Source organism: Onychostruthus taczanowskii, unplaced genomic scaffold (assembly GCF_017590055.1).
Source record: "Onychostruthus taczanowskii isolate IOZ18803 unplaced genomic scaffold, ASM1759005v1 scaffold43, whole genome shotgun sequence".
Taxonomy (NCBI): domain Eukaryota; kingdom Metazoa; phylum Chordata; class Aves; order Passeriformes; family Passeridae; genus Onychostruthus; species Onychostruthus taczanowskii.
Window position 1 is genome coordinate 6,754,704 of NW_024501792.1, and position 22,982 is coordinate 6,777,685.

Below are 22,982 nucleotides of genomic sequence, written 5' to 3' on the forward strand. Positions count from 1 at the left end.
CCCCCATCCCTGCTGCTCCCAGCTCACCCACAAGGCTCCTTTAGCTGTGGCACCTGAAACTATCCCAGATAACCCCAGCCAAGGGCATCTGGCCAGGCTTTACCAGTTTTGCTTCCTCTGCAATCTATGTTAGGAAAAAACTTACAGAGACTCCTTCACAAGCACATTCCCCCCGTGTTGCCCCTTCCCTGGAATATTATTATATAAAAGAAAAAAAGGCAAACCAAAAGCAGATGACCTCGAAAAGGATCTTCTCAGCAGGCTTTGCTGACAACAGGCACAGAAGGACTGAGCTGCTCTTTGCAATGTTTCTAACTCCCAAGGCACGACAGGAACATCCAATTCCAGTGGCAAAGCCCAGCTGCTGCTGGAGGCAGCCCATCAGCTGGGCTGCAGTGGTGCAGAGGCATTCCCACAGGACACAATTCCTGACAGGAATTCCTGGCAGCTGATCCCTGCGCAGGCGGAAGTGATTCTGCCTCAAATACTTCCTTTACCACTGATAACACAATTCCTGCCATGCCCTGCCAAGGCTGCACTGATAAGGAGAGGATCTGTAAGCCAGTCCTGCTCCCACAGGGATTTATTTTTAGACGTCAGATACAGCAAGGCAAATACAGAGACCGTGCTGTTTGAAGGGATAATTCTGTGTCAAATGCAAGATGCTGAAGTGATATGAATGTGCATTACAGCAACTGCCTTGAGCAAATGGCTTTCGAGGGAGCAAAGAATATTATCTGGGAAGCATGAGCTGATCAGCTCTCCATATTCCATTACCAAAACCTACTGAGCTGAAGATAATGTCTTAATTCTTTCAAGTGAAGAAGAGAGTATTAATTCCTGGCAGGAAGTAGATATTTAAGGAATTCCTAATCACTCTTTCTCCTGTTTGTATTAATGGCATTTAGCACTAAGTAAAGTAAAACCATATTTCATAGAATCACAGAATATCTTGGGTTGGGAGAGACCACAGGGATCATCCAGTCCAACCCCTGGCCCTGCACAGACACCCCAACAATCCCACCCTGTGCATCCCTGGGAGCATTGTCCAAATGCTCCTACAGACTTGGCAGACTTTCTGTAGCATGCAGTTATTGAATTAAATTATTATCTTCTTAAATTATAAAAGAAATTTAACTCTGTCTCAATAAGTTCTTATTGCAAGCAGAAGGATATGATATGGGACTCCATATCCATTTTTCTCTCTCACATTTTTAAACTGAGGGAATTTGAAGTTGCCTCAATAGGCCCCACAGAGTTTTGATGAGTTCTTTTCAGTTATTTATTCATAAATCTGATAGTAACCCAACAGATATAAAACAAAGCTTGTACTTGCTAGATGCAAAGTGCTGACGTTGCACAGTGAGCATTTTTATCATTTCACAGGTGTAATTACAGACTCTTCTGCACAAATGCAATTTGACCACTTGGAAATGACCTTCTATTTGTACAAAGATTTTTATGTAGACTTACCATCAATGTGTCCAATGAATGAGAACCAGATCAAAAAAGTTAAAGGGGAGATACCTTGTGTTTTATGTAAATTGAGAAGAAGCTAAATTAGGAAAAAGGTAAATTAAAGAAGAAACATTGCATCTCCTTGGGAGACGGACCATGAAAAAGCTGAACCACAGTTCTGAATATTTATCCCATGTCAGACTAAAACACATCTATGAGCCAGAACCTGGCTTTTCATTAAAAGTTAAAAATTAATGATGCAGCCCTTAAAATAAATACAGCAATGAACATAAGGTATTTCATCAAAATACCAGTGAATTTTGGGCACTGATGCAATCTGTGAGGCTTAACCTGTCGGTACAGCTTTGACATCACTGCCTTTGCCTGGCAACCAGCAATTTCCTGGGATGCCACACGTGCCTGGCTGGCCAGCCACAGGTATGGGTGAGATATTGCTTTTGGAAGCAGTGTGGAAGGACGTTTCTGAAGGAAAAGCCCCCCAAAATGCACCTAGCCTCACTGGCACGGTGCAAGGAGTAGAAGAGAACAAATCCCTTTTCATACCTCTCAGCAATTTAATTTAAAACTACCTCATCAGGTGAAATGTCAGGCTATTAATACCTCCTGCACCATAAGACCATATTATAAATGACATAAACGTTACAAAACAACCTGAAATTTGGCCAGGCTGTTAATAGACAGCATTACACAATTCCTGACACGGACAGATAATGCTGTATTTTCTACTATGCAAATTTCTAACAGTGAATAGATTTTGAAAGCAGTTTACACCCACCACCCCTCAGATGCAACTCAGTAATTCTCTATTAGGTGCCAAGCTGTCACTTCCCATCACTCCAGCCCACTGCTATTCTCTGCCCTACCTTGGGAGCACAAAGGAGCCTTCAGCTTGATTAAAATGCATGAGGCCTGTGTGAACCTATTTTTAAATCTCCCAACTAATATACTGCTGTTGTATTAACAGCTTTCATTTATTTTACCATTAATACTGGTATTCTAAGGAAGTGCTGCAATGCTTGATCTTTTTGCATTTCAGCAGCAAAGCTCTTGTTCTGCAAGAGATTTTTCACCATATAAAAATGTCCTGACACTGTGGGGATTTATCAGAAACCTTGCTTAGGAAAAGGAAGCAATTACAGGCACAGAGGGCCTGAGTCACCTTATTTAGGCACAAATTTTGCTTTAGGTACACAAATAGCTAAACACACAGGGTTTTTCAGAGGCAGATGTGGAAACAGAGAACTGACCCCTCAACACACACAGAGTCTCAGTTTTATGACAGTTCTTCTCATGCTGCCATCAGCCCCTGTTTTCTTCCTGGTTTCACAGCACAGACACAGAAAACAGCTCAATAACCAATACAATTTTTATTTCCTTCCACAATCTCTGTTTTCAGGCAGACCTCCTCTGGTTACAGCCTCTGGTCTGGTTTGCCAGGGGACCACTGAACCGAGAGTAAGGGAAGCTACAGAAGCAGCAGTGACATCACAAAAATCAGTGCTAAACCACTCCTGCTTGTGGGAGCTTCCCAGCAGGATGTGCTTCAGGAAAACTTGGAAAGGATGTATCACCTGGTTTTACTTCTGCCTCTTGCAAACATAAAGATGAGCCCCACAGGGCTGCCCTGCCATCCTGAAAACATCCCAGGAAATGCTTCAACCCACAAAGAATTAATTATTGGTCATCAAAACAATGTGCCACGCACAGCTTGTGCTCCCTCTCCAGCTGCAAGTTGTGCTGAACACCACTGGATGAGGGGAGGGAGAACTCAAGGACCACAGGATGCAAAAACCACACCTGTGTGGACACAGACCTGCTCCAACATAAAACTTCTCTCCAGAATTACTGAAAAATTAGTTGTGTCAAATCAGCAAATTACCAGGAGACAGAAAGCAGGGACATGGATCAGCCACACTGTTCCTATACACAGAAAATGAAAATAAACAGTTTTCAGCAGTGAGTTCTGCTCCTGCTTGCCCGTTTCCCAGGGCCTCCATGAGAACTGAGCTCTTTGCCCTCTATTTCACACCCAATACTTTGTGTGCCTGGGTCTGCAGAGCCCACACCCCAGAACCAACCCTCCCAGAGCCACCAAGTGTGAGCAACAGCACATCCCAGCCGTGAACAGGACCCAAGCTCCTTCCCAGCTGGAATTTTACTAAGACAGAGAAAAAAACCCAGCTGCATAATTCTGCTTGCAAAAGTGTCAAGTACGGCAGCATGGAAGGCTGTAAATAATTCACTCGGTATTACAGGAAATGTTTTACAAAAGGAAAGGTTGTAACCTCCTTTTGGCTACAAGGCTGGCAGATGCTGGAGGCATTCCTGCTCCTCTAAGTGCAGAACAAAATGTGTTCTGTTTGTGAGAAACTCCTGGGTCTCAGCCCTCCCTGGAAAATGCTTCTGCCTGTATTCCTGAGGGAGGGATCACAGAGGAGCAAAGTCTGCACACTTCCAGAAATGCAGCTCAGGCTGACAAGCAGTTTCTGGTATTTTGATGACACAGCTGCTGCAATGCACAATGCACAGCTAAGGGAAGGGGTAAATTTGATTTATTTATATTTACATAAATACATTCACACAATTTTTTAATCACACACACACTCAAACCAAAAATATACACGCAGTGATTACAGATGACTCAAGACTGAATGTTTGATACAGTTTTAAAACAGCGACATCAGCCAAATCTAGTCGAAATAAAACCATCTCCAAGCTCAAAGGAGAGCTCCACATGACTGAGTGCAGATTCTGCCCCAGCACACAGAAGCAATGCCAAACAAAGTCTCTACAGCTTTAACTTCTTACCACTAAACATTTAGCAACAAACTAAATAAGCCTCAGTGGAGGTCCCTCTATGCCTCCCCACCAGGTCAACTAGCAGGAAGCACAAGGTGTTTTATGTGTAAGAGAAATCCAAGACTCACCTGGATGTTGCCAAAGTCCACGTTTTCATAGTGGAAATGTGCACACTCGGCCATCTTCGGGAAGTGCCCCTTTGTAAAGGATAACCTGGAGCACACCAAGAGCACACCATGAGATGGATGCAGACTACTCAACACAGACAAACAACAGGTAAGGATACAAAACAACAACAACTTTCTCATCCTAAAGCCAAGGGAACACAGGGATTTGTTGATGTGATGCACCAAAATAGTGGGGAAGCGAGCCAAGTGAGAAAGGAAAGCTGATATGCCAAGTGGCTTTTCCACTGCATCCCTAGAGAGCTGGGTGACATTCCAGCAGCACCACATCCCAGCGCATCCCTGCAGAGCTGGGTGACATTCCAGCAGCACCACACCCTGCAGGATGGACACGCGCAGGGACAAGCAGCTGCACCTCACAAATGCACATCCACAGCCTTACACGAGACACGAGGAAAGCAGAACTTTACCTGTGAAAGGCATCACAGCCCATCAGTCCCGGGGGGATGTATCTGAGGGTGCAGAACAAACTCTATTTATCCTTTGCCTTTTACAAATCAAAAGTCAGGCATAATTATTCCCAAGTGTCTCCAGCCACACTGGTGGCTGCCGAGGAGCTCCTCTGGCTCTGCAACATGCTCCTGCTTCTGCTGAAGCTATTACAGAGTCCTATAGATATTCCTGGTGGTGAGCCAATGAGATTGTCATTATCTAGCTCCCTCTTCCCACGGGAATACAAGTGGGAAGTGAGATGCAGCATCTGGCTGCTCAGCACTGGAACAAAGAGCCATTTCCCTCTCAGCAGAGCACTAGAGGGGTGAACTGAAGGCTCAGATCCATCAATCTCAGGGAGTTCTACTCCTCAAGTCAGCATTTTTAGCAGAAGTAATATTGATTATTTCTGATCCCTGTTGCTGCACACATAATGACTTGGTTTACAGTCTCTGGGAGATAGGCAGAGACAGAAATACAACATGAGCCCACAGGAAAAAAAAAAAAAACAAAAACAAACTGGGAGATCAGGGAAGGAAAAATATCCCTTAAAAGGGAAAACTGTAAAATCCATTCAAATGAAGTTACAGAGGGCAGAATGCAAAAAGAAACGAGAAAAAAATATCAGATCAAAAATACATATAGGCCACCCACTTGTCCTGGTTTAGCTTTCCAGAGCATAAGGAGACAGGGAAAATTATCTCATTTACCCACTGCCTGGGCTTCTTTTGAGATTTCTGTTCTATTAAAATAATTGCTCTATTATAATGTTCTATTGTGGGGTTTTTTATCAATTAATCACTTTCAGGAAGAATTGCTAAAGAAAATTAAAAACACTGCAACAGTGAGGTTCAAACCCTACCTAGCTTTGCTTCTATGGTCAGAAAGATAAGAGTGAGCCAGCAAAACCTCTCATGTCCAGTTTTAGGTTCCATTAGCTCAAATTGCCTTAGTTCCACATGGACTTTGGTTGCTCTGCTGAAGATACACCATCACAAATTGTTGCTGAATGCCCTGCACTGCAGCACAACAGCCAAAACTCAGCACAGCAAAACTGGAAGCCCAGGAAAGACGGGAAAATCACACAAGTCTGCTCTTACTTTTTCACATTCTTCACTTTCATGCTGGCTGTGCTGCCGCAGGAGCGGAGCGGCAGCTCCCCCGGGATGTCCGGGATGTCGGCACCTCGGGCCTGCAGGGAAGAGACAGAAAAGCAAGGAGTTAAACACGGCTGCAAGCTCTGGGCTCTGCCTGCTGACAGGAGCCCCTCTGTTCTGCATGGGGCTACAAACCTCAGACATGCTTAAGATGAATTCTGCCTTTTGATCAGGGAAAACTGACCCTTGGGATGGGGACCAGGGAGGTGACAATCTCTTCCTGCCCCAAGCCTTGCTAACCCTTGGGGTTAAATCCAGTATTTAATTCATTGCTACTTCTGCTTTCTGAAGTGGAGATTTTCAGAGGTGGAAGTGAAACAGATATTCCCAAACCCCGTAACTGGACTCCTCAGTAAGTACCTGATTTTCCAGACATCTGTGCGTTTACACTCCGGCAGAGGCAGTGCAAAAAGCTGGATTGCTCACACAATGGAAAACAAGTTAATGACAGAGCTGCTTATATGTGGGAGGTGAACTTCTAAAATAGATGTTTGAAGCTATTGGTTTAAGTGCTTGAGGATATTAAAATTCTTTAATTACTAAAATTCATTAACTTCAGTGAGGCCTGAACTCCAAACTCCCTCCTTTCTGTTCTGTCATACTTTCCCATCCCCTCCTTCCTCCAGCTGCCTTTGCCTAAGCCATGAGCTCTGCTGGGGTTGAATTCTCCATCACAAGAGACACCCTCGACTCCATGGGTTTCTCCCACTGTGACCCAGAGCAATGAGGGGGTTCAGAGAGGCTTTTATGGAGAGCAGTCATCAAACAGCAAGACCATCACAGACTTCACAGAAAAGGAGGAGAAAAACAATTGATGCTGGCCAGAGATTGCCTGTCAGTGATGTGGGCCACAGCAGCTGAGTGAGCTTTTTCTGCTTTATACAATGCACTAAAAACATGAACAATGTCCCAAAGAGGGAATGCTGAACCAAGAGGAAGAAAGGCACTTCAGTGTTACTTCTCTTACAGGTCTGGAACCGAAAAGTATTCCATCAAATCCCTTCTCTAATGACAGGAGCAAACACATGATTGCCCTGATATTACATCAGTCCCAATGGTTCTAAGCTGGTCCAGCAGATCCCGGAACAGAGATGGATCTGTCCCAAAGCTGTAACTGATAACAGAACACAGCTGCATTCTGCAGTGTGAAATATGGAGAAATATGGAAATATGGTCTCCACCCCCAAAACTTTACAGTTGGACCACCACAACTCAAGCTAGCAGCCCATGTGTTGGAGGAACTACAGGACAATCCCTGTCACTCCTCCCTGAAGCTCCCATTTGACCCTGACACAGGTTACCTGTACCTGAGCTTCACCACATCACCGAGAGCTGTGGTGAGGCAGTCAGTGCCATTCTCCTGCTTGTTTTCATCAACCAGACCAGTGCCAGAGAGAGGGAGGAATTCATCCCACTGAACCAAGACAGGCACAGGGGTGAAGCTACAACCACGTTATCCATGTGAGGCTCCTGCTACAGTCTCCAGGGACACTCTGGTACTTGGGGTCCATTCCCCTGCTTTAGACAACAGGAGGAGAGTCCTGGGGTTCAGGGTGGAAGGAACCTTACAGATCATCCAGTCCCACCCCTCCCCTCGGAATGGACACCTTCCACTATTCCAGGTTGCTCCAAGCCCCATCCAGCCTGGCCTTGGACACTGTCAGGGATCCAAGGGCAGCACAGCTTCTCTGGGCACCCTGTGCCAGGGCCTGCCCACCCTCACAGGGAAGAATTTCTTCCTAACATCCCATCTAATTACTCTCTGTCAGTTTGAATCCATTCCCCCTGCCCTGTCACTCCACATCCTTGCCCACAGTCTCTCTCCATCTTCCTTCTCAGGCCCTTGAAGCTCTGGAAGGCCACAATGAGGTCACTCTGAAGTTTCTCTTCTCCAGGCTGAACAATCCCAGTTCTCTCAGCCTCTCCTCACAGCAGAGCTGCTCCATCCCTCTGCTCATCCTGATGCCTCCTTTGGACAAAGCCAAGCAGGCTGCAGGAGCACCCACTCCCCTGGACACAGGGCTCCAGGTTGAGCCTGGGCTCTGAGGAGATGAACCCCAACAGCGGCAGTAACCCAGCAGCAGCTGCACCCATCCAGCTCCTGGTGCTTCCAGCACTGCCCTTGGAAGATCTACTCTGAGTGAGCTCTACCCTCTGAGCACCACAGAAGAAATCTGAACCCAGGTCTCTCTCTCTCTGCCAGCTGCACCTTCCACAGCCCAGACCACAGCCAGTGCTCTGACCCCACTGTCCCACAGCTCTGCACAGGCACAGCCACTCACCAGAGCAAAACGGGAACAGTATTTATACACTTAAATAAACCTACCCTGGGCTGACTGACTTACTGAGCACAGAATCACTTCAGGGTGTAATAGGACACTTCAGCGTCTCATTGTCAATTTTAGCATTAAGAGGATCACCAATTTAATAAGCCTTACAGGTCTTTTACATAAGAAAACAACTAATTACAAGAATAACTGTGCCATTCCAATAAGCTGCTTTTAGGCCAAGCTAGATGCGCTTACTTAACTTCCTAGGGAACAGAATTTCTGTAGGAAGAAAAAGTAATTTTTCTTCTCCATCAGCAGCAGGAGCTGGTGGGATATAAAAATGGATAAACAATCTGACAGAAAATGTGGGCTTCAAGCCAGTTTGCAGCAGTGGGCAGAGACCTCCCTGGATCTGACTCAAAGTGGCGTAGGCAAAACTCACACCTCCAGGAGCCCACAATGCCAGCACCTCTCTTGGAAAAGTTGTATTATCCTCTCCTTCCCAGTGGAGTTAAGTCCAAATTGAGCTGGATTTCTGTGTCTCCCATTTTCTGCAACCAGTTAACTGGACCACAATGAGATGCAAGGCAGTAATTAACTCCAGGAGCTTTTCCAATTAGATCTGAGCTCCATGGACTGCTGCAGAACAACAATCTCTCCAATGTTCACAGTGGAGACAAAAGCACAGAAAGGTAAGGGCAGAGAACTTGTGCAAGCTCAGATCTTTATTAAGAGGTACCAATAAGAGAAAAAACCTTGGTGAAGAGACAGAAACCAAAAGAGAAACTTACTGCAATTTTAGAAACCGCATTACTCCTAAATAACCACAACTCCTTTTCATTCAAACCAAAGATACACAGCTACATAAGGTAGATTTTATACACTATTTTGCACCTGTTTTGATGCAAAACTTGGCATGTAGCATGCAGGTCACTCTCCCCTCAAAACACAAACAAAACCCTCCAAATGAAATTTGTCATCTTTTGTGCTTGGTGTCACAGTAATTTAATTTTAAAAATCATTTTGAAACAGTTGGATTATTTACATCTGAAAATTAGCTACCTGGCATCATCAGTGCCTTCTCACTTCCCTATTTTCCATGCATCGCTGTGCTGTGGAAACCTGGTAATTGCAGAGCAAATCTGTTTATGCAAATTGTTTAGTCCCATTTTCACAGCTGAACGTCACTGCTGTATCAATCTGCTCCAGTCCAAAACTTGGTAAACAAATTAGAGCTCAAGGCAGAACTCAGAGAATTGATTTATCAGGAATCTCAGTCGCTTACCTTTGCAGGGAAGGCTTTGGAGCGACACCACTTCAGCAGCTTGCCCTAAACCAAGAAATTCTTCCAAAAGCTTGACTTGTATCAGTAGTAGTTGAGACAATATTGCAGAGAGTCAGTACTTTGTCACAGATACCTGCAGGGACTGCCAGGCAGGGAGATCTCACTAAACCCTTCCTCTAGGGAGGAGGAAGAACGCCTGCCTGCCTGTCCAACCCTCCCATGGATCACAGCATCACAGGATTGCTAAGGGTGGGAAAGGCCTTTAACATCAAGACCATCACTCGCTGCCACCCCTGTGCTCAGCACTAAACCGTGTCCTGAGGCTCCACACCCGCACGTTTTCTGAACACTTCCAGGGACAGTGACTCCAGCCCTGCCCTGGGCAGCTGGACAGCCCTTCCCAGGAAGAAATTTTCCCTGATATCCAATCTAATCCTCCCCTAGAGCAACTTGAGGCTGTTCCCTCTTCTCCTGTCCCTGTTCCCTGGAGCACAGCCCGACCCCCCCCAGCTGTCCCCTCCTGTCAGGAGCTGTGCAGAGCCACAGGGTCCCCCCTGAGCCTCCTTTTCTCCAGGCTGAGCCCCCTCCCAGCTCCCTCAGCCCCTCCTGGGGCTTCAGCCCCTTCCCCAGCTCTGTTCCCTTCCCTGGACATATTCAAGTGCTGCTCCTAATCTCCCTGGGAATCCGAGAGTGGAATCTGAGAGCTCTCACAAATCAGACTGTTTAGCTTTAAGCATTTGAAATTTCTAGCCTTTTTATTTATAGACATGATTTAGAAAACTTCAGCTTTGTGCTCTCTAGCACACAAAATCTTAGTCATAAATAATTTATATCTAACGATTCCACAGAATAATATGAAAGGATTTTCTCCTAAAATGTCCCCTTGCATTTATCAGAAAACATGTCAATCTGTCTCTCTCACATGCAGAGATGTACCACAACCTGAAATATGTGTAAAACTCATCACAACAGTCCAGTGAACACAATGTCATGAAGTTTCCACCTTGGTATCCTCGACAGGAAGAACAGTGAACCAGTGAAGAACCCACAGCCCTCCTCCTGCTGCTTTTGACTTACTCTGGGATGCACAAGAAACCCTGGAATCCCACAAGTAATCCCACAGTTGGTTTCCCACAGGACTACAGGAAGACCCCTGGGGAGGCACCACAGATACACCTTGGCAGGTGACTGAATCCAGGTGAGATTTCTGAAGGCAGGAATTTAATCCAAGGCTATCACAAAGCAAGAATAACTATTAGAGAGGCAGTAACATATATATTAATTTTCCACTGTCAGTCTCTCAACAAAACCAGTTTGGAGGGACCAGATTGCTCTGGATTCTGTCAGCACATGGCCTTGTTTCTAAAAACAGCAGAGCTGATTCCAAATGCTGTTTGGTTTCCATGACAGTCTTTCCTTTACATCATCTTCATTTCCCCTCGATCTTCTTGGAAGGAAAAATTACAAAGAGAGAGAAAAAAAACTAAACCCCCTTTAGAGCTCTCAAAAACCCTAAAGCTTTGCTTCAGTTATACTTCTTTGCTGGAGAACAGCAGGGAACAGAAATGTTGTTACAGGAGAAGTCATTACTCTGTAGGGAGCAGTAATCACTTGGCACAAGGAGGAATGAAGAGGGCTGAAGTGGGTGCTCGTGTACAAGTACATCAATAGCTACCCCAAATTTTGGGTACCAGCTCACTACACAGAGCTGGATCAGCATCTACTCCATCAGGATGTTTGCTCTGCAGCACTAAAACGAAAGTGTCCCATAAAACTCCTTGCTCCCTGTGAGGTGGAAGGTGATGGCTCCCTCAGCACCTGCTCTCAGGAATTACTGCCCAGGAACTCACGTGGAGCACAACGAAGGAAGAATTTTGGTCATCCCAGGTTTGACCATGCAGCCTTTAACACACTCCAGGGAGACAAAGTCCTTTCTGCTCCTCCTTCAGATGTTGTGACAACTACCCTGGCTCTCCATAATAAATAAATCAAAGAAGGAAAGGGAAAATGCTTCACTAAACTGAGAGTCACCATGTCCAAGCTGCTCCAAATAATTCTGAAGGAAAGGTCCCAATTCCACAGCATTTATCCCTAAAAGGATTAAGATGTACTGAGCACAGCAAGGCTATAACTGGGTCACTGTTTTGAATGGCACAAATATATGGGAATCTATGAAGAGACAACATTCACCCCAAAATGTCAGAGGTACAGGGGCAATATCATGAAAATGCAAATATTTGCCAAGTTCTTCATGTTACCACTTCCCATGGATTCATTTAGTGGAACTGAATTAATTAATTTCTTAAGCATTTTCATACAGCATGGCTCTGTCACGTTAGCACATTGCAGCTACATTTTTCAGAGCTGCTTCAGATATTTGTACACATTTAAAATAAAGAAGAAACAGGCAGTTTAGGTACCCAGGTCTGACAACGACATCTTAAACAAAAATATGTGCTTGTCATACTACAGCAGCTTTACTGAAGAGGTAAAAATAACCTTAAATATCCCCCTCCAATTCAGCATTTCTTAATTGTCATGGGAGGTTGTCGTCCCCATGTCCCTGGAAGCACTCCAGAGCTTGGAGCAACCTGGGATAGTGGAAGGTATCCCTGTCCATGGCAAGGGATGGAACTTGATGGGCTTCAAGATCCCTTCCAACACAAACCATCCTGTCATTCTGTGATTTTAAGGATTAATCCTGTGCTGTTCATGTTCTCATCAGCAGAGCGCAGCACGGGCACATTCAATAACACCCAGCTCAAGGACATTTTCCAGAGTGAGAAACACTGGAACCTTTTAAATTTTTTATTTTTTTTAAATTGAAATCATCACTTAGCTCTCTCCTTAGTGCACATATCCTTTCGGGCTGGAGGGGGGCTTTAGGTGCAGAGGTCAAGGCCAGGATGGCCTAAGTAATTAGAGGCAGTACTGACCTTTTAATCTAGCTCTCAGTTTGGGGATTGTGGAATGTGCAGAAACACTCACCAGCCAGAGATGCCTTTAAAATCTCATGGCAACTGAGATAATGGGAGAGAGAAAAGGAATGAAAAAATGACAAGTGCTTACAGTAAGGAAACTTTTAACACTGGCAATGCACATTCTTAATCCCATGTCTAAAAAATCTGCATTCAATAAAGACATTTGAATATGCATCATTTTTTGAGTTTAGTCTATTTTTCAGGTTCTCAATTCCAAACTGCTCCAACCAGTACTTAGTTCATGGCATGTATAAAAGAGGATTCTTCTTTTTTCTTTAAAGGACCACACAGAACGTGTTTTTTCTACTTCCAGCATCTCCATTAAAAGGGCGTGGGGGGTGGGGCGAATAAGAAAAAGCAAAACAAAAAAACCCCAACACTTTAAAGCATTTCCATGAGCTGGCAAATACAGAGAAAACTCTCATTCCAGAGACTTAGCATCACAGAGGAGTTAGTCCAGGGCATCCATTTACCACAGTTTAAAGGATCAGCCTGGAATGAGCAAAGAACAAATTCTTAACTATTTGTCTGCTCTGTTTTCAAATGAAGATCTGCAGCTCACAGATATGTAGGTGAAACCTTCTCCAGCTCCCATGTAAAACCACTGAAGTGGAATCCAAGACATGGAACAAGCAGCTTGGCAGCTCTGAGCACCTCCTTTGGCACTGCCGCTGTCACTGCCACAAAATTCACCTCTGCTCAGCAGCGTGAGTTTGTGCCATGGCAACATTTCCCAAGTGAGCCTGAAAGAGACACCCAATTCTCCCTGATTCTCTGCACATGAATCCAGGGCACCCAAGGGGTGCTGGGGATTTTCAGCAGAACAGTCTCACATTTGTGTTTTCCTTCACAGAATTCAAAGTTTTAGGGCTGAAAGGGATGCAACCAAGCACAAGTGAATGGTCAGCTACTGAGGGCAGCATTAGCATGATAACTCTCTGACAGCCCTAAGTTTGGATCTGACATTGCCATAGTGAAACCTGATTACCATTCCCAAAGGCCTGGGCCCAGGAGCTGCAGGGTACAGTACACAACCTCACACAATGGCAGAGTGGCTCAGGAATGTACTTTCTTTAAGAACAAAAATCCCACATACAATATGCGTGGGAAAGGCAGACAGGGTTAGAGTCCTGCTTCTGTACAGCCTACAAAATAAATTACAGAGAAAAGCCACAGAAAATAGAACATCCAACAAGAACAATACTTCTGATTCCAGCCTCTTGTTGGTAAAAAAAAGACCCCAAAGATTCCAGCTACTGTTTGATGCACAGAGGGAGGAGAGGATCCTAATTATGGCTTAGATATAAAAGGACAATTGGAGCTTTGGGTTGTTATTGTAGAAAGCAATTTCTCATCACATAAAATACAACAGAGATAGATTCAGGCTCAAACAAGCAAATCCAACTCTGGTAAGTCCCCTGACCACAGCCAGTGATTATGCAAATAACAATGTGATGTTATGTTATAGGTATAAATCGGATTAGCAACTCAGGAGTTGTCCCAGTGCAGCAGCAGCAAGATGGGGAAGGTGGAAAAAACAGCAGCCTGACATTCAACCCCAGCATCTGAGAGGGGACAATTAACAGGAATTTATATTTCTGTGTGTTAAGCCAACCTGGGCTCAGCTTTTGTTTATAGAGAAGAGCTGTGTCCAACGGCATGAACACAAAACTGGGATCCACTGCATTCCCTGCCCAAAGCCCTGTGACAACACAGCAATGTGAGGAATGTGTCTGCCTCTAGCATGCACTTTATACCACACAGTGTCCATAACCTTCTGATCAACACAACAGAAGAGTCATTAACTCTGCCCAAGGGGAGGGGAAAGCTGGGCCTGAGATCACACACAGGGCATGACTCCTCACTCCTGATGCCCTCCAGAAAAGGTGACACAAGCTGGAAAAGGGAGGTGACACTCCTCTCCAGAAACGACCTGGAGGTCAGACCAGGACACTTGATGCTGCAAGAGCTGGGAAGGTGAATGATGACCATGGAGCTGCTCCAGGGCTGGAGCCTCTCTGCTCTGGAGCCAGGCTGGGAGAGCTGGGGGTGCTCACCTGGAGAGGAGAAGGCTCCAGGGAGAGCTCAGAGCCCCTGGCAGGGCCTGAAGGGGCTCCAGGAGAGCTGGAGAGGGACTGGGGACAAGGCATGGAGGGACAGGACACAGGGAATGGCTCCCACTGCCAGAGGACAGGGATGGATGGGATATTGGGAATTAGGAATTGTTCCCTGTGAGGATGGGCAGGCCCTGGCACAGGGTGCCCAAAGCAGTTGTAGCTGCTCCATCCCTGGGAGTGTCCAAGGCCAGGTTGGATGGGGCTTGGAGCAGCCTGGGACAGTGGAAGGTGTCCCTGCCATGGCAGGGGTGGGACTGGATATACTCTAAGGTTCCTTCCAACCCAAACCATTCCATGATTCCATGAATAATCTGTGCCCTGGCAACCACAATATTTGATCAAAACTCACAAAAACAATGTGCAGCCTTACATCAACACAGCATTGACCAATACAATGCAGCAAGGCAGAAATGTAGGGAATGACTTAAATAAAAAAGTCAGGCTAATGATTACCAACATCTTCAGGGAATAATTCATCATTTTATAATTAAGAAGGCTGAATCATGGCAAAAAGCTCCAAACATTAATGCCTACAATCTTCAGAAAGACAAACTCTAACATGATTTGTCTGTCTCTTGGACTTACATTGGGGTGGGGAATGGAAGGAGATGGATGAGCAGACTGTTGATACCCTTTAAAAACTGTTCCATCTTTCCTGCATTATGGTAACTAAGAAGACATGGACACTGATTTAAAAAAAAAAAAAAAAAAAAAAAAAAAAAAAGCCAGTTAAAATGAACCACTTATGAATCAGAGACTTCTTTCCCTTCCTTAATGTTTCACCTTATTTTAAGCAGCTGGGACTAGGGAAAAGTGATTGACAGTAAATAAATTATAAGTTTTATCTCCCAAATAAGTACATTTCGAACAACTGTGGCATTTCCTGTAATCTGACAACAAAAGAGGCATAGAAAGAGACCAGCTTCGGAACAGGGTGGGAGGGAAAGAGGTGGAGGGTCATGACAGTGTAATCTTGACTCCAAAGCTCAGGGTAGAGAATAACTTGGAGCAGCAACAGCAGCATCCCCAGCACCACAGGAACAGCACCACCAGCAACAGCAGCCTGGCTGAGCCAGAATTGGGCAATGACAAACAGGGTGAATTAAAATTGGTGATGATGGTGCACAACAAGCTGCTGATCCCGCCGTAGCTTCATTTTGCTGTACAGAAACAGACTTTCAAACAGATATTTACAAAACATAATTTGGATCTCCTGGATCACCACTGTAGTACCAGAGTGCACACACTGGCAAGGCTTTAAATGTAACCAGAAACTATTGCTGCTCTTGCCCATGAAAACTAAATGATTACTATGAATTAATACTTCCTGCCAAAAATACAGTATCCATTGTGGATGAATTGAACTTATTTAATTGGCAAAGCCAAATGGAAGCCAATGTGCCAATTAAGTGATTGCCCAAATTTCCGAAGATTCTCGGGGACAAGCTCTGTGCTGGGAGCCAGCCTGTGAAATGAAAAGGCCCCTCTAACCAAGAGGCAGAGAAAGAACCTCACACAGCAACAGAAACCCTTGCCAAAAGCTTAACGAGGGAAAATACTGTGAGATTCATGCAGCAGTCAGAAGGAAAAGCAAGTTATGTGGATTGAAAAGGAAACAGGTTACTGGTGCAATGCCAAACCAGAACTGCTTTGACCAAAATATTATTGCACCTGATGGATGCCTGGTGTGCTGGCCTGTCCCAAAACATTTGTGTCAGATCAGTGCCCATGCTGTCCACACTTCCTGGACTCCTATTCCACCCTTCCCTCTGTTATCCCTATTCCCCAGCCTGAGCTGCAGCAATTCCATGAAAATGCTGCCCAGTGCTGGGCACAGGAGACAGACACACTGCAGTTCCTGTAGGATTAACACAGCTCTGACTCACTAATCCAGGCAAGTCAAGTGCTCGAGGACCTTCAGCAGCACAAAAGCAACCTCCAAACCTACAGGTAACATTTTCTATAGCACTGAGGCAGTGATCCCTCAGACTTAGAGCCAGAAGACAAATGCTGAAGCATTTAGGTGGAGAACCACCTAAGTCAGGCTGTGAAGCTGTCAGAGCTCATGGAGAATTGGGAAAACACCCTCAGCACAGGGTGGGATTGTCGGGATCCTTTGCCTCCCTGTTCAGGGCCAGAAGTTGGACTCAATGACTTGTGGGTCCCTTCCAGCTCAGGAGATTCCACGATTCTAAAGTCCATTTCTACTGACTTGTTCAAGCCCTTTAAAAGATAGCAGAAAAGCCCCACAATTCCAGCTTCTTATCTCCTAAAACTTCCCCTTGCACTTGAGAGCTTAAAACTTTAGGCTTTTAAAAAGAACTTGCAGCTGGGCACTCGGAGTTCAAAAGCACATTTTTCCCCAAGAAATTTTCTTCATGATGTGGAACCCATCTGAGAAGAGGATCAGCCTGGCAAAACTCTGTCAGTGACTTCAGAGCTCTCAACCACATCCTCAGCTGTAAAATTCCAGTGTTGGTTCACACATATACAAAGCATTAACAGACACGGGGAAAAAAATCCAAAATATCAATTTTAGCATGTTTAAAAGTATTATATCTACATATTTCAGAAGCTAAAATTAGATCATTTCAGTAAACCACTGTTTGGAAATCACTACAGCTTACAAGGCCAAGCAAATAGATTTACCACATTCTCTTTTTATGCAGATTTTTCCACAACTCCTGGAGGTTAGTCTGCAGCAGAAACAGGCCTGATGTTCTGTGAATTAAAAACCAACCAATGAACCAACACTAATTAAAAAAGAAGCCCCTTGTATTCTATTTTTGGCATCTATTCTTGCAGAAGCCCCACTCAAGACCTCGGGCAGCACTGGCCAAGTGATGTACAAAGAATGAGAAACAAATACTAAGGACATAAAAATCTTTCTTTAAACCCTTACAATGCACTAATCTCTGCACACATTCATAATTGCATTTAAAAATAGTTTCCTCCTCAGTCATGTCCCAGATTTAACAGTGATATATTGAGGTCTCATTAAAAAGCCTTTATTACCTTCACAAGCCATGGAACCTTCCCTATCTGGCATCAAATGCTGAAAATACTACGGATCTCAGAAGCCCTCTGACCTAAGAACTAGGATTATTCCAGGGACTTCATAGGACAGGCTCTAACCCTGTGCCTTTCTAAAGCATTTATAAGCTTGTATTTCTCCTAAGAAAATTCCAACAGCAAAAGCCTAAAATGATGGGTACCAACTGCAGCTGCTGCCTCTTGGCACTGGTCAAATTCAGAGAGTCTTCCACCTTAATTTAGAGATTCCCCTTTTGTAGCACCCTGATTCCACACAAGTAACACCTGACCCCTGCTGTCACCTCTTGGCCCTGCTACGGTCAGCAGAATCCCAGATCCCATGAGATCCCAGCCAGAGGTGCACCAGGGGGACAATAAACCTTCCATGGGCTTGGAGACTCATATTCTCGTATTCTGAACATTTCCAAAGCTGAAGGAATTGGAGAAGTGCAGGAAAAGTGACTTCTTCAGAAGCACACAGACAATCACAGAAAGACATGAGTTGGAAGGGATCTTAAAGCTCATCTCCTCCCATCCTGCCATGGCAGGGACACCTTCCACTGGCCCAGGTCACTCCAAACCCCATCCAGCCTGGCCTTGGGCACTGCCAGGGATCCAGGGGCAGCCACAGCTGCTCTGGGCACCCTGGGCCTGCCCACCCTCACAGGGAACAATTCCTGCCCAATATCCCATCCTACCCTGCCCTCTGGCAGTGGAAGCCATTCCCTGTGTCCTGTCCCTCCATGCCTTGTCCCCAGTCCCTCTCCAGCTCTCCTGGAGCCCCTTCAGGCCCTGGCAGGGGCTCTGAGCTCTCCCTGGAGCCTTCTCCTCTCCAGGTGAGCACCCCCAGCTCTGCCAGCCTGGCTCCGGGCTGCAGCCCTGGAGCAGCTCCGTGGCCTCCTCTGGACTGGCTGCAGCAGCTCCAGGTCCTTTTTTGAGTGCATTCCCCTGATCTCCAGTGTCAGAGGAATGCAGCTCACGTGGCACCTCTTTGTGTCAGCACATTTGCAATGGGTGCATAAATGAAGATTTCTGTATTTATCTCAGCATTTTAATCCTGCTTCACCACAAAATTCAGACAAGGCAGGAACAGAGGGTCTGTAAGCACAGCAGCCAGATGGGGGAAGAGCCACGGGCTCAGTGCTTTCAAACAGTGCAACTCCCTGAACTCAGGAAGAGGAGAAGGCAGGAACTCAGGAGGTCAGCAACATGTGGTAAATGCAATATTAAGCACAAATATCAATTTATGCTAAAGTCAATGCAGGCTGGGGACAGCTGTTTTGTAGGCTCATGTGAGATATATTATATAAAGGCTCTTTCACAACTTCATTTCTTGTAACTCAGAAACAGAGCACTCAGCAGGGCCTGACAAGGAAAAGATACCCCTTTCCTTTAAAATAACATTACTGTCTTGGAGAAATGTTAGAAAATCCATAAAATGCAATTTTCCTTGGCTCACACAGGGCTTTGCAGCTCCAGAACTCAGAAGTGTTCTATGAAGAAAGTCAATATCATCAACTGCATTTTCCGAAGTGGAGCAGAGGCAGAAATCCCAGGATGTGTGAAGGTTACCCAGCAGGTGCAGCACAGTGGGAATTAGGGGCTGAGACAGAAAAATTGTGTCTAATACATCCAAATTCTAAAAATACAGAGCATGAGTTGGGGGGAGTACAAAATATAGCAATGCTTGAGGAGTTACAGGCAGCTGCCTCATTACCCAGCTCCTGGGAACTCTGTCCAGCCAGGGCTGCCTCTCCTTCAGCCTGGACCTCACCCACAACACAGAATTGCACCAGAAATACTGAGGCAGAGATGTCTCTGCATCCCTGGCAGTGCCCAGGGCCAGGCTGGGCAGGGCTTGGAGCAGCCTGGGGTAGTGGAAGGTGTCCCTGCCCATGGCACTGGGTGGAACTGGATGGGCTTTAAAGTCTCTTCCAACCTGAATTTTTTCACAGTTCTGGGATTCCCCCCAAACAAACAGGTTTCCAACACAGAATCACTTGACCTTCTGCTGAACCACAAACACAAAACAAGCAATGTTAAAAAGCAGATGAAAGTATAAATAATAAACTAAAGAAGACAAAAGAAGTTGCATCAAACAAAGGACTGAAGCTACTCAGGTACCAAGAATGAACTGGCAATGACAGAAACATTAAAAATAAAGAGTTTCTGTCACCTTATATTTACAGTATAGGAGGACATTCAACCTCCACACATTTACAAAGACTTTCAGTTTATTTCTTATTAAGAAAAAGCTCTGGAAACAAAGCACTTTTCTAAATTAGTAATAAGCCCTTGGAAAATATTATGGATAAAACTGGGAAGGAAGAGTAGGGATGACTTGTTCATGTACCTGTGAATGCATAAATTGACTTTTCTGAATAAAAACATGTAACAAGGCAAAGTTCAGGAGACAAGTGCCAGGACTCCCCCAGCTCTCCAGTGTCCCTTGTCTCAGCCTTTGCCCACCTGGGAGAAGGTGAAATTCATATGAGGTGACAAAGCCTGGTGCCTGTCAGGGCTCCACAGCAGCCAGGGGAACCAATGGAGGGAACAACTTCTCCAACCCTGCATCCTTCACTCCCTGGGGGCTGGGACTTCAAGCAGCAACAAAACCTAAAATCTGCATCTTCAATGACCACTAACCAAAAATTAGATGTACTGTGGCACTCTGAGACAGTCACATACCATGGAAAGAGCAATCTCCGGGACAAGGCAGAAGCAGAGGCTGCTAAAAATGTAAAGTGAAGGAACAGAGTGAAGGAAGAAACCTCAGGCTTCAAATGATCAGGGAAAAGGCAGAATATTGAAGATATGCTGGTTAAACAGAGAACACTGTCAGTGCTGAACAAGGTCCTGCAAATATTTACATCTGAATATTGCCCCTGACTGGAGGTAAGGGAAGTTGAAATTTGATTCACTCAACACAGTAAACACAAACAAGAGCAGTTTTTCTCCCTCCTCTTCACACTGTATTAAGAGGACCCTGAGGTGAAACCAATCCTGTGAGCACAAATCCAGCCACTTTAAATACAGGTTCAGCAGCTTTACTGTCCTTCATCACACCAAGTCACTGTGCAGCAATTCCAGCTGGGAATTTCCCTGTTTATCATCCTCTAAATCTCTTCTCCACTGGACCAGTCAGTTTTGGCATTGCTGGCACAGAGCTGTGCATGAGGGCACGTTCCAAAAAGTGATTTAATTGGGCAGTGAGAGGAGCATGATGCAGGGTAAAATAAACACTGAGCAATGTTCATGAGCACAACAGCCTCAAGCAGGTGAACATTGCTTTCACTGCAAATCAACCAGGAGAAAAAAAACAACACTAATGAGATATGCCAGGAAACCTGTGTCACAGGTGAGCACACTGAATTACAGCCTGACAGCTCTGAGACACACCTGGAGGTCACAGACAGCAGTGAGGTGTCACACAGTGACTCCCACCAGACTCCAGGGTGTGGGAAGCTCCGAGCTGGGAGCAGGTGCTGCTGCCTGAGCAACACTGATGGGAACAGACACTGCTCCCAACTGTGGCCAAGGTGAAGAGAAGGCAAAAACAGCCACACACGAGGAAAGAAAAAAATTACAAAGTGAAAAGTGCAAAAATTTACAGGCTGGGAGTGCTCACCTGGAGAAGAGAAGGCTCCAGGGAGAGCTCAGAGCCCCTGGCAGGGCCTGAAGGGGCTCATAAATAGGTGGGTGAGAGACTTTATACAGGCAGAGGGTGACAGGACAAGGGGGAATGGCTTCCCACTGCTGAGGGCAGGGTAGGATGGGATACTGGGAAGGAATTCTTCCCTGTGAGGGTGGTGAGGCCCTGGCACAGAGTGCCCAGAGAAACTGTAGCTTCAAAAACCCCCATTTATATTAAGGTAATCCAGTTGTCTGTAGCCCACTGCCCACATGAGTGCCTTCTCTGAGATGATAACAGCACCTTTGTGCGTGCTTTTCTGCACCTCCGGTCCCTCTGATGGCAGGTTTGCTCTCGGGCTAAGGTTTTATTCATGTAGACTTAGCCAGCATTTTGCTAAAATCTCATTCCTTCACAATGCTGCACGCTTCAAAGAGCATGTTTTTACAAGAAGTTCCCTTCATGCTCAGAAGTCTTGCTGAAAAAGAGGTTAATGCAGACTGAAAATTGTTGTGACATTATGGACCTTTTAATTGGTTACAAGACCTGCTTTGGGGCACGTATTAATAGGGCAGAAGCATTGTGAAAGCTCCTTCCCTCTCCTTGACAAACTGCCAGAGGAAGGGAAGCATTTTGGCCTTGTTCAAAGTATTGTGCAATCCACTTAAAAAGCTGAAACTTAGGGAGTATAAATGGAACAGAGGAGCAGAGTGTTCAGAAGGGGAAATAATGGGAAGAGAAGATGTAGCTCAGGTGTTTACCATGGCGCTGAGCGTCTCCTCCCAGTCTGGCCTCTCCCTGGGATGGATGCTCCTCTGCAGCTCTGGGACAAAGTCATCTTCTTCTGCGTGGACAGAGGACTTCATCATTCTGCAAAGGACAGAAGTTGGATATTCACTGACAACTCCTAGGTAATCTCACACCCAGTTTGTTACAGTGTTCAGTTATGTGACAACATAAAATGATTTTACACATCCAGAAATCCCACAGACTCCTGAGTTTCTCCCACTTCCTCATTATACAAGCAGGACAAGAGTGTAAATTTGGTGGAGAGAAATCTGCACTTCCTAAGCAATCAGTAGATAATTTTGTTTAATCACTGCACAATTGGCAAGTCTCACAACAGAGAAAAATGCAGAGGAGTGATTTTCAGTCCACTTCAGAAAAATGGCTCCTACTGCCCAGGCAAACAGCAAGAGAAACACACATTTGTACGGAGAAATACACACATTTGATTCCTCCTCCTTTCAGGAGGTTTTGCCTGAAATGGGGATAAACAGCTTCCAAATCTTAGTCTGACTCCACATCCCAAGGCCTGATCCATCAGCTCTCATCCCTTCCTGATTTTACCTGAAGAGTGAGCACCTCAAATCAGCCTGATGTGACCAGGCAAAACTTTTGCTCCGATAAGGAGCCATCTTCCAAACACCCTGTGAAGGTTATTCCAAGCCTACACAGAGATCAGAGGCTCAAAATGAAAACTGAGAAAGAATTCACAAAAGCTCCTCAGTCCTTCTACATGACAGCACTCTGCAGATATGTATTTTTTTTTCACTTTCTGTTTGCATAAATGTGCCTTTGCAGAGATTATGGCGTAGACTTGAAGTACCGAA

General features: G+C 45.3%; 1 protein-coding gene across 1 annotated transcript in view; it reads right to left on the reverse strand.

Moving 5' to 3' along the window:
• Positions 1–22,982, reverse strand: part of ARHGAP32 (Rho GTPase activating protein 32) — a 229,760-nt gene that overhangs the window by 117,214 nt on the left and 89,564 nt on the right. The window contains exons 2-5 of the mRNA XM_041414024.1: positions 22,131–22,239; positions 5,996–6,087; positions 4,874–4,915; positions 4,407–4,491 (exon numbers count right to left, since the gene is read on the reverse strand). Of these exons, the coding sequence (XP_041269958.1) occupies positions 4,407–4,491; positions 4,874–4,915; positions 5,996–6,087; positions 22,131–22,238 (327 nt within the window). The 5' untranslated portion in view covers position 22,239. The remainder of the gene's footprint in view (positions 1–4,406; positions 4,492–4,873; positions 4,916–5,995; positions 6,088–22,130; positions 22,240–22,982) is intronic.